Genomic DNA, 11,303 nt, shown 5'->3' on the forward strand with positions numbered 1-11,303 from the left:
TCTCTCTCTCGCCCCTTCATACCGCCGTCTCCCACATATCCAAACCTACGCTTGCCTTCACACATACAGAGTATAAGATGTATGGGGCAAACACACACACACACACACACACACACACACACACACACACACACACACACACACACACACACACACACACACACACACACACACACACACACACACACACACACACACACACACACACACACACACACACACACACACACACACCAGCGTGGAGGGGTGCGAGCGCACAGTGTGACCCCCTTCACTGACTGCGAGCCATTTCCCTCCAAAGTCCACCTCAAGTCCCATGAGGTTTTAGGCAGCAGCTGAGCGTTCAGTGATGTCTGCAATTATCCCGTGTCTAGACAATGTCTAGTGGAAGACAAGGAGATGCACAGGCTGTGCTCTATAGAAGAAAAGGCCCCGGAATAGACCACAATGCCTTTCACCGGGTGACGCAGTGGTTGATGAAAAGGTTAGGACCAGACCAGGAACTCAGCCAACGAGCACAGACGTAAACAGTAAAAAGAAAACAAACCGTATTCATGTGCAATTTTAATGGATTCCAAAATATTCTTTTATATGTTCATGGCTACTGGCAGCAAACATGACATGTTTGTTTTTTTCTCTCTCTAACAAAAGCCGACTTTAACTCACTTTTTATGAATTCATATCAATAAAGCGTGTTTGAAGTGGAGCCAACCAAATTAAATCAATTTCTTGTCGGTTCATCCTTGAGAAAGTGTTACGCTGTCCTTGTACTGAGTTTATTTTTCTTAAACGTGACGTGGATAGAGTTTGCGCTTTCCTTTTTCTGCTGAGGTGGAAAATGAAAACTAGAGAAAATATATAAGATTCTTTTTTTTTCTTCTTTTAAAAAAAAAAGAGAGATAATGTCAACCAGAAGGGCATTGTTTAGAAAAAAAAGAACTTTTCATATCAAGCATATAATATAAGGTGTCTTTATTTATTATTTATATATTTCACTGTGAGCTAAGTTATGGGATAGTTTGTATGCTATAAATCATGATATCGAGTTATTTTGTGATGTAATTTAAAGCTTTTCTTCTGCCCACAAAACCAAACCATATGAAAAATCTAGTTCTGCAGCTATCAGACTTTCCAGTACCAATCACATTTGTTATCAAGATTTCATTCTGGGGTAACTTCACCGCATGATAAAATGATCTGAAGTAAATAAAAGAAGTACAAAACAAGCACAAACGCGCCGGAGCTCGAAGCAAAGGGTGAACGATATAATGGGCTGTGGTGAAAGAAAAGGCTACGAGAGAATGAGCAGGTGTGGTGGGAAAGACCCATGGGCTTCAGGGAGAGAATAGATCAATAACTAATTTCAGTACAGAGCTTCACCCGCACTGTTTTCCAATAAATGCTGGATGGAGAGTACTGGCTTAGCCCTCCCCCACTATCTCTACTCTATTCTATCACCTTCCACAAGCAGGGATTGGACTCTTTGGAAGAAGCCTGTTTTTTCTCTTTTTTTTTCCCAGCGTGGTGATTGTTGGTTGGGTGGATTATGTCCCTGCTGCTAGTGTTATAGCATAAATGTAATCCAACGTTGCCATTTCCATGTGTCCTCCATGAGCGCTCTCTCAACCGTCCCACATATGCAGTCTCTGTATCTTTAATGTTATTTCCCCCTCAAAACCCCCACTCTCTCTCTCGCTCTCTCTCTCCCTCCCTCCCTCATTCGACCAGGGCCAGAGTGTTGAGGTTTTGTCAAGAGTATGCAGGGAGATTGAGACAGACAGGAGAGTGAAGCGTGTGTCATGCAGGGCTGCTGCTGCTGCTGCTGCTGCTGCCGAGCCTCTTCTCCTCAGAGGCTGTGACCTAGATAACCAAGAGGAGATGGAGCGCCTGCAAGCCTTGGAGCCACTCCAGCTCCAGCAATGTCAGGAAGGGGTTAGTTGTGTAACACAATGTCCTATTTAGTTTTCTCGTCACACACACGCACACACATGGACGCAAACACATATGTACCCGATGGTGTTCCCGTACCATCGCAATACACTCCTTTTAGGGTCGGTTAATCGGGTTCTGAAGCTGGGAATAGCAGGATGGGTTGGGGTAGGGGGGGGGGGGGGGGGGTTGCTGAAATTCATCAGTTTTAAACATAAGCATTAGGGATGCTTGGGAAAACTTTCTACTCCAGCAGCCACTGCAGCCACATGTCAAAACATCTAGAGGCACACGCTCCCCGCTGTGCTTTAGCATTTTATCCCTGCTGTTATATTTCAGCATTGACTCAGATCACAGTGCCGTGTGAACAACCGTGAGGTAAAAGAGACGGCAACGATTCTTCCCCAATTACAGGTATCCTGTGAGAGTCGCAGGAGGTGCTGCACTGCCACTATCTGGACAGGTATGGGCCCAAACATGTTGATGGATAGCAAATAATGTAAACTGCTGTGTATGAAGTGCAGTTCACCACTGCACTGTCGGTGAAAAAAACTATTTTACCAATCCTCCGTCATGTTAAGCCGAGAAGATACGCAAATTCTATAATACAACAGCATGATGTTGACGAGATGAAATATAGATGGACCCTACAGAGCTGAAAGCAAACTTTAATAGGCTGCACTGTGAATAACTAAATCTGTGACCCTCACGTCTGAGCCACGTTGAAAGTGCAGGAGCAACACTGCCATCTGGTGGCGCCCACTAAAAACTGCAGCTCCTTCCAAGCAACACAGCTCACTGAGCAGCACAATCATTTATTCACATTAGAATAACAAAACAACGGTTACAATCTAAACAGAAGGTCTTCCACACACAATTTTCTATCCTAAAGTAAACATACACACATTTGAAATCTGGCACAAACACAATGCAATGACAATTAAACAAAGGCCCCAATAGTCAGTTTGCGTGTCATTATGGTACGACAATTTACAAAATTGCCACAAAATATTTTCTATCATTCACATTGAATAATAACCAACACAACAATGAGCCGGGATTTGATGGGATCAATGCTGGTTCTGTAGGGGCTTGAAGCAGTCCCAGCCGGGCCTCAGGGTGTACGCGTGCTCGGGAATGAGGTATTCCTTCAGTCTGCCCGGTAAAGGCAAAGCGTTCACTCGCTCTTCCAGGGGCCAGGGTTCCAGGTGCCTCCTAATGAATGCCCTGCAAAGGCAAGCCAAGGCTGGAGGGCTGGCTTCACGCTCAAGTACACGGTTGTGCAGGTCCAGCATCTCCTGGGCGTACGGGTGAGAGTCCTGGGCGGGCTGCGGGAGCGCCAGCCTGAGCGAGAGATGCAGCGCGGGGACGTTCACCCTCACCAAGTCGATCAGATCTTCAGCCTGCTCCAGCAGCTCGGCGGCGTGGCTTTGATCGGAGCAGCTCTGCAGGGCCGCCTGAAGCCGCTGGATGATGACGCTGTAGGCGGACCAGCAGGGCTCGTTGTTGTTGCTGTTGGAGCAAACCAAAGAAGCTCCGCTCTGGATGAGAAGAACGGCCAGAGGGAAGAGGAGGTCAAAGTGCTCCAGGCTGGTGAGCGTCAGGGAGGGCTCGCAGTCGCTCAGGCAGCAGCTGGGGTCCACTCCGTGAGCCAGTAGAAGCTGGATGGTTTTCAGGCAGAAGTTCCCGATCTGAGCGGCGTCCTCCTCGCTGGCCTGCAGAGCCTCTTTCACCAGGAACACCAACAACGACTCCACCGTCTCTCCATCTTTGGTTACAGCCTTGACGTCGGCACCTTCGGGGGAGAGGCGTCACTCACAACAATTTTACTCACTTCTACACAAAGTCACCCTCTGTATACAACACACGTTTCAGCGTCTACCACATGGGAAAACATTGACCTGTCATGCCGATTAGCTGAGAACATATTAAAAAAAAAAAGAGACATGTTTAATCCTAATGAGGATTATTTGTTGATTTTTTTTGGTCAACTTCAGCCTCATGTGTACAAAACAGAAGCACTAGAAATATGAAAATAAATAAATTACTTGCATCAAATATGAATTTATAGTTTACAGATTTTCATTTCAGGGTGTTAGTATGATTTTCTTCCACTAGAGGGAGCTCAGGATCATAATCAATGCACTATTTCACTTTTGTAGATGAAGTGAAAGAGTCTAATTGCTGCTCCCATGTACAGCAAGACACGGATACTTACCCTGTAGTTTTTACACCAGATGCTGGGATTCAAACCCGCGTCCTCTCACACTCAAGAGTCAAGAACGAGCAATAGGAGATGTGCCACCAACAATTCTTTATCTGTTCGAGTTGGCAGCTTTAGCTAACGATTCAAAGTTGCTGGAGTTAAGAGTTTTTGTAAGTATTTCAGTTTTCATGACGAATGGTAAATCATTGAAACCCACAATACCTGTTTGTTTAATTAAATTAAATAGTTTGTCTTGCAGCCTTTAAGTGATTAAAAAAGACCAAAAAAAAAAGAGTTTCTTTAAATCAACATTTACCAAACTGTGATGTCACAGATTGAATAAAAACCATCTTCGATTGTTATCAAGTTAGAGATGTTCACCGAAGACCTAAATACACAGAATTCTGAAATACAGTATCTTTATTTCAGCGATAAGATTACAGGATGTTAGGATGTTCACCTTCTTTTTCTACAATCACCATGGATGTTCAATGGACGTGTTCGATAAAGCTGTCAATATTGATGGAGTGGAGATTAATTTAAAACTTTTAACTCGTTAAAAAAAATGTACAGTTTTGTTTACTTCCAGTTTTTTAGTTTTTTTAAAAACTCCACAACCTAACAGAGCAGCAGAATAGATGGAAAGCTTCACTTTAAAAAGTTGCCCGACAGCAGTTGGAGAAAACGAAGGTCATTGGCACACTTAGCAAAACCAAATGTAACGAGTACATAATTATGTAAAGCAGCAGGTTGCCAGGTTGGCTGACCAGTAGCTCACCAAACTGCTAAAGCTGGAGGAAATACTATATATATTTATACGTGTGTTGAGTTTACATTAATTCAATGAAGCTTCAGTTTTAAGTTTACAAAAAATGCAATTAATCACAAATAAATACTAATAATTTCTTTTTTGTTTTTTGAAGACCGTACCTCTCTCAAGTAGAAGGCGTATATTTTCCGTGTTGTGCACAGTGACTCCGTCGCTGCTCGCCAGTGCGTGGAGCAGAGGTGTTTTTCCTGGTGAGACGAGAACAAAGCAACCACATCTTCGTATCGGAATTCGATGACTTCATACAAACATTAGGCCCCCCCCCGGGGCTGGTCAGTGCATATCTACCATGTCTATCCCTCGAATTGACATCAGCGCCCAGGTCCAGTAAGGCGAGCAGGCAGGGCAGCCTCTCCGACTCCTCACTGGCGAGGTCCAAGGGACTGCTTTCATGGATCTGCAATGCAACACAAATGTAATCCTGACGCTGAAGACTTGAAACAAACAAATTAAAAAAGTGAGGCGAGAAGAGTGTTAGGAAGGACTGACCCGGTCTCTCTTTTCGACGTCAGCTCCGTGTTTAACCAGCTGCGCCACTACGTCTGGCCTGTTCCTTAGAATTGCGATGTGAAGTGGATTGTAGTACGACACCGGGTCTTGAAAACAGAACAACAAACACGCAGTTCAATGGAAGTGAGTCGTTGTGGTGGACTTGGACTTGTCAGGCCCGGGGAGAATTGCAGTCGACGGTTATGAGACGATCCGAGGTGAAACGGGTGACGTCAAGCAAACACAGTAAAGTGCGACAGTGTTTCTCGTGTACTGGTTTCCATGGTAACTGTTGACATCCTAAGATAGTGGTTGCTGCTGGTTATACAGCAGACGTTAAAAATAGGAGAAATGAATGGAGCTCATTGCAGATTATCAAGAAAGAAATAATTGGCGGTCTGATGAGATTCACACACGCACACGCACACGCACACGCACACACACACACACACACACACACACACACACACACACACACACACACACACACACACACACACACACAGACCCGTCTCCATTCTTGTTGGCACAGATTCACATATGATTTTCTTCTATATAGACACGATAACGTCATGCAGTCTATGTAATTTGTCGGCTCCACATTTTTGATGCAATCCTCCTGTTCCACCAAATCACACAGATGATCCATTGAATTGAGGTGTGAAAGGCCACTGGCTCCCAGGAACCTGTCCCACACGTCACTGCACCACCACTAGCATCCTGAAGGGTTAATGTATGGCAGGATGGATCTATGCTTTCATGTCGTTTACACCAGACAAATGTTTTTTTTCTTCTTCTGATAATTTATTGATTAATGGTGATTGGTTTTCTGTTTTTAGCTAGCAGAACACAGAAACACAGATACTGACCATTGTCCTCAGGCCGAAATATAATGTATTGCTGCCACCCGATGGACTAGTTGTGTTAATGAGTGGTTGAACAAGAGGAACAACTAAAATGGGCAGCGAGTTTAGAAATACAAAAGTAGACCATTAAAACCATCTTTTGATAAAAGTTACTTGGGAGTTTAAAAAAAAAAAGTGTGTACACCCTCCGTCACCTTCTGTAAACTGGCAAGGTGGACGCGACTGCTGTTTTCACTAACAAAGAAATATAGAACTATTTCTAATACAGAAAATTCTAACAAATGAAGCTCATGCAGAGAGCACAAACACTGCACATTTAAAAAAAAAAAAAAAAAAACCACCACGATCAAAGTCTGGAATACAGACGTTCAGTTAGAGGACACATCATGAGGACTATTTATAATCACTTACTTGCCGTCACATAACAGATGTCATGTAACCTTGTTTACCAGAGTCATTTGTCAACTTGGTGAAAAGATAAATGAAAAAGCAGAATTCAGAATCCTCTAATTGTGTCCCCGAGGAAATGCACGTGTAAAACCACCAGAGGTCACCAACAGCACAGTTTGGCTGAGTCCTGGCAGGTTTCATCACTGCAGCAATCCACTGCAACCCACCACAAGAGTTGCTTAATCTCTGGAGTGCATCTGCTCATTACTAATAATACCTTACTTGAGTAAAGTGGCAAAACAGCCTGGTCTCGAAGAGCTATCTGCCATTAAATGTTCATTATGAGTTGAGGAAAGACATAGAAATGTATAAAGATTGGATCCATCATCAAAAGTAAAGATGGTACGAGATGAATGAAGGGAAAAACTAATTGCCGTCCATATTCTGCATATTAAAAAAAAGAAAAAAAAACCTACATCTGTGTCTGAAAATAATTCGCTACAGCTGGAAGATCTGCTCATTACTGAATTAGTGCAGGTTTTACTCTGAATTTCTTCTGAAGCAGAATGTGTCTCTGCACTAAGTGTGGCGACTTGGTCGCAAATTTAATAACAAAAGTGTTGCCATGTTGGTGTCGTGGCTCGTGACTCACAGCAAGAAGGGGAAAAAAAATCATTTGAAATGACTTCTTACCTTCAAAGTTCAGATCAGCGCCGTAGTGCAGAAGGATGCCCACGGCGTCCAGCTTTCCCCGCTTGGCCATTTTAAACAGGGCGTAGTTGATGCCTTCTTTAAACACTTCGGACTGAGACTCTCGCTCCAGGAGCCTGATCAGAGAGCTGCACATCCTGGATTCATCCTCAGGTTCTCTGGCAGGAGGAGAAAGAGGAAGCTTTTCACTGTGATCGTATCACATCCGACCGGAGCGCCCGAGCCTCGGGATGAGCGCCACAAAACCACGGCCAACAGCAACATTCACTTTCCCATGAAGCTGCGACGGAGGACGACATGTTTTTAATGAAGCGGTAGTTTGCAGATGTGCTCGTTTTGGACGGACTTCTGTTTGATCTAACATCCTCCAACGCACAGGTGGCAACAATACAAACACTGTTCATCCAAGGACAGATGTTGTATTCAGTACAATAAAGAAAATAGAGTCAACTTTCTAAGTTAAAGCGAAAGCGTGACATCAATCCCCGTCTACTTCCAATTTTGTCCACTTGGGGTCACAGAAGCACCGACCACAACTTCCTCCACCTCATCCTTGGGCCAAGCAATCAGATTTTATTTATCCTCTTGGGTAACTTCCGCTTTCCACTTTTAACCATCCCATGTCTCAGATGTGGTGTGCAGCCCCATTAGGGTGGTCCCGAAGCTGATGGAGGTCAAAGGTCACACTAGGCCCCCCCCTCTGCCCCGTCTACCGCCACAGTCTGACACGGCGTCCGCGGTACCGGTGACGCTTCGGCTGGAAGTGCAGCCAATCTCACGGTAAGACGGCTCCGCCTGAGACAAGTTCATATCCAAAGAGGCTCTGCGGTGTTGCTTTTGTCTTCACATACAATAAAATAATACACGATTTAATCTACAACCTGTGTTACGATCTCTTTTTAGACTCGTGGTGACAAAGCGCCACCCACTGTGGTTTCATGGTATTCAAAGGCTCGACACTGCAAACAGCTCCCACCTATCTGGACTCATTCGTTCAGGGTTTCGCCCACTTCACTGTTACCGAGAGGCATTTACTTCATCTACTGCCGAGCACCAAGTCACAGCCGAGACTGAGGACGATCAAGCAATTACTCAATTCAATCTACTGACTCGATCCACCTTCAGAGAAGAACTGAATATCACATGTGTGCGATGCTCTTCATCAGCGAGGAGCTTATTTCACGAATTGTTTGTCAAATATCTTTTTGGATAAAATGATCAGAACGTATCTTACAGGGACAAAAGTTAAACTGTTACTTCCTACATATACAGTGACCGATATATATAAACACGTCTTTGTGTGCTTTACCTTCTCTGGTGATTCTCATCGCCTTCATCCAGTCCAAACGCACACATAATGGCATCTACTAGTGGCTGGTACTCATAAATGATCCTTCGAAACCCATGGAGGAAAGGCATTGTTCCTCAGATCCTACAAAGAAGAAAAAGATTATTTAGTTAAAAAAAACAAGAAAAAAAAGTTGATTTTCCAAGTTGAATGATTCAAGAATTTGCCCCAAAGATTCCTAAAGTATCTTTATCCTATCCTATACAACCTGTAACACCCTCTGTTGAAATTGTTTTAAAAATATATTCAATATTTGGAGGTATACAACAGCCAGAGTAATTAACTGATACCCCTAACTACCCCCACTAAGCCTAAAGTACTAAAAAGAAAAAAAAGCCACAGATCTAAAAACAAAAAAACAAACCCAAAACAAAACAGTATGTGGAATCTTATTTGTATTTCTCAAATATTTTAAAATCATCAGTCGTCACATGTGAGTATTTATTTCCGAAACCACTCATGTCCAAACAAACACTGATGTGTTCTGCAAAAATGCTTGCAAAGCAGCAGGTCTGAGCAGAACTGAGCCATTTTCAGCTTATGGAGACGTAATAAGGTCCTTTATTGTCGAGGCGTCTGAGGACCAATCACTTTAGGACACCTCTGGCCATAAACTAAACTGAAACCCGTCACCGAAATACTCTACATCAACACTGTACCTTAAACTCAATAAGTACTATTTTTCAAGCTGTTTAGTTTTGAAGAACCATCTCTACGTGAGTGTTTTGGATCAGGTCAGAACTTTAATGTACGGAGATGGATCAGCACTGTATTCAAACAACACCTCGAGTGTCATAAACAGACGTTTCTTGAATTATTGGTAGAAATACAGTCTAATACACATAGTAGCATTGACCTGACCCCAATAATGACCAGAATGGCATTGTTCCAACCCTGTTTTGACCCAATACTCGTGCAACAGTCGGATTATCTCACAGTCTTGTCGTCCCAATCCAACCCTGACCATCGTGCAATATTTCTGCGGGCAATCAGATTACAGTGTTTCTGTTTCCTCCACCCTGACCCCCAGCCAGCACAGTTTCTTTAACGTTACCCGAACCTGTAGTGTTTTCCCCCTGGAATCCAAGTGGACCTAAAGTCATAATACTTGTCAGATTAAAACTCAAAGATTCTCACCCAATTCGTGTCGATCGGAGTAGAAATTGCGGTCCGATCCGATCTGAAGGCTCCAAACTAGTCTGGAAAAGAGTCGTAAAATCCTGTTATCTCTCCAGAACATACACGTGTTCTGAAAGTGACGGAGTTAAAAAAAACAAAAACACTCACCCCCCCGTTTTTTTCTTCTTCTTTAATTTTTCCATACGGGACACTTCCGCCGCCTCGGTGCGTCGCTGTTTTCCTTCCCACTTCCCGAGGAACAACAAGGTTCCTCTTTACGCACAGCTAAGTTCCTGAGCTGCTCTGAAAATTTCACTCCGGGAAAACAATGTTTAACATTTTATGGCGGATTTCTTTCAGTTTCTTCTTTTTCTTTTTAGTTGAGTTGTGACGATACGTTAACGACAGGGAAAGTGCTCGTTGCAGGGGAAAAGCACGAATCAACAATGAAAGATTAGGAATGAAGAAGTCCGTAATCTATACACACTTTCTTAACAAATTCAACAATTTATTCTATTTGATTGAAATTACAGGTTCCCAAATATTATTTAAAAAGATGCATTGCATGGTAATAGACGTATATATTCCTCATTAATAATTATTTAAATTTGCACAACTATATTAAATAAAAACTGTATAAAAACTATTAAAAATAAGAATCTAATAAGAATGGCAGTTGAAGGACAGTGGAAGGAAACCAGAGTACCTGGAGGAAACCCATGCATGCAAACTCTACACAGAAAGGCCCCAGCCCATCTCTGAACCCATGACCATCTGGCTGAGGCCATTTTGAAATGGTGTCACACCAAAGATGAGTGTATCATCTGTTCATTCCCTTTGCATTTTGTTTATTGATTAAAAAGTGCCTCTAGACTATAATCACCTCATTTGTTGAAAGCATATGTGTTCATATCATATTAACATCTGGTTTTGCAACAATCCCAAAAGTGATAAATTGCTGATTAATCAATGAGCTTAATCGCTAATAATATTTTTTGTCAGTTTTACCAATGCAGAAACATTTAGCCATTTCTCACTCTATGGAGGGTTTTTTTCTTTCGTCTATGATGCTACCATGTGATAGATAGATGAACAAGCAACTCATAGTTGAGTATAACTATGATTTCAGATTTACTGTGAATTATGGCTGGTCAGCTAAAAGGCCTGAAACATTTTTTAAATCCTCACATTCCATAAGTGACCGAGTAGACTTGTTTTAAGAAAATGTTGGAATTATGTGGGGTAATTTAATGAAAGCAACTAACTGTATGTCTCTGCTTTTCATCCTTATATTTTACCTTGAAACAAGACTAGTAATACAGTCATTTGGAAACATTTCAACCAACATCCTCGAAGTGGCCCTCATCCCATAGTCATATCAAAAACCAGTGAGTTGCACATTGTCCATAACAACAC

At 42.8% G+C, this 11,303-nt stretch overlaps 1 protein-coding gene across 1 annotated transcript; it reads right to left on the reverse strand.

The window, feature by feature from the left end:
* Positions 1-2,808: 2,808 nt before the first annotated feature.
* On the reverse strand, positions 2,809-10,028 carry asb6 (ankyrin repeat and SOCS box containing 6). Its single transcript, XM_080500119.1, has 7 exons — positions 9,906-10,028; positions 8,730-8,852; positions 7,403-7,578; positions 5,454-5,560; positions 5,253-5,361; positions 5,066-5,152; positions 2,809-3,724 (listed from the first exon to the last, which is right to left on the reverse strand). The coding sequence occupies exons 2-7, from the start codon at positions 8,837-8,839 to the stop codon at positions 3,000-3,002; spliced, it is 1,314 nt and encodes a 437-aa protein (XP_080356245.1). The 5' UTR covers positions 8,840-8,852; positions 9,906-10,028; the 3' UTR covers positions 2,809-2,999.
* Positions 10,029-11,303: the final 1,275 nt, after the last annotated feature.

This window comes from Blennius ocellaris (genome assembly GCF_963422515.1).
Source record: "Blennius ocellaris genome assembly, chromosome: 7".
Lineage (NCBI taxonomy): Eukaryota > Metazoa > Chordata > Actinopteri > Blenniiformes > Blenniidae > Blennius > Blennius ocellaris.

What these genes read in the sequence shown, in the direction of transcription:
- asb6 (XM_080500119.1), bottom strand. Translation starts at nt 8,839, where the DNA reads ATGCCTTTCCTCCATGGGTTTCGAAGGATCATTTATGAGTACCAGCCA. An exon ending in CAATTCGAGGGATAGACATG is followed by an intron (nt 5,153 to 5,252) that starts GTAGATATGCAC and finishes TCGTCTCACCAG; the next exon opens with GAAAAACACCTCTGCTCCAC. An exon ending in ACGCCTTCTACTTGAGAGAG is followed by an intron (nt 3,725 to 5,065) that starts GTACGGTCTTCA and finishes TCTCCCCCGAAG; the next exon opens with GTGCCGACGTCAAGGCTGTA.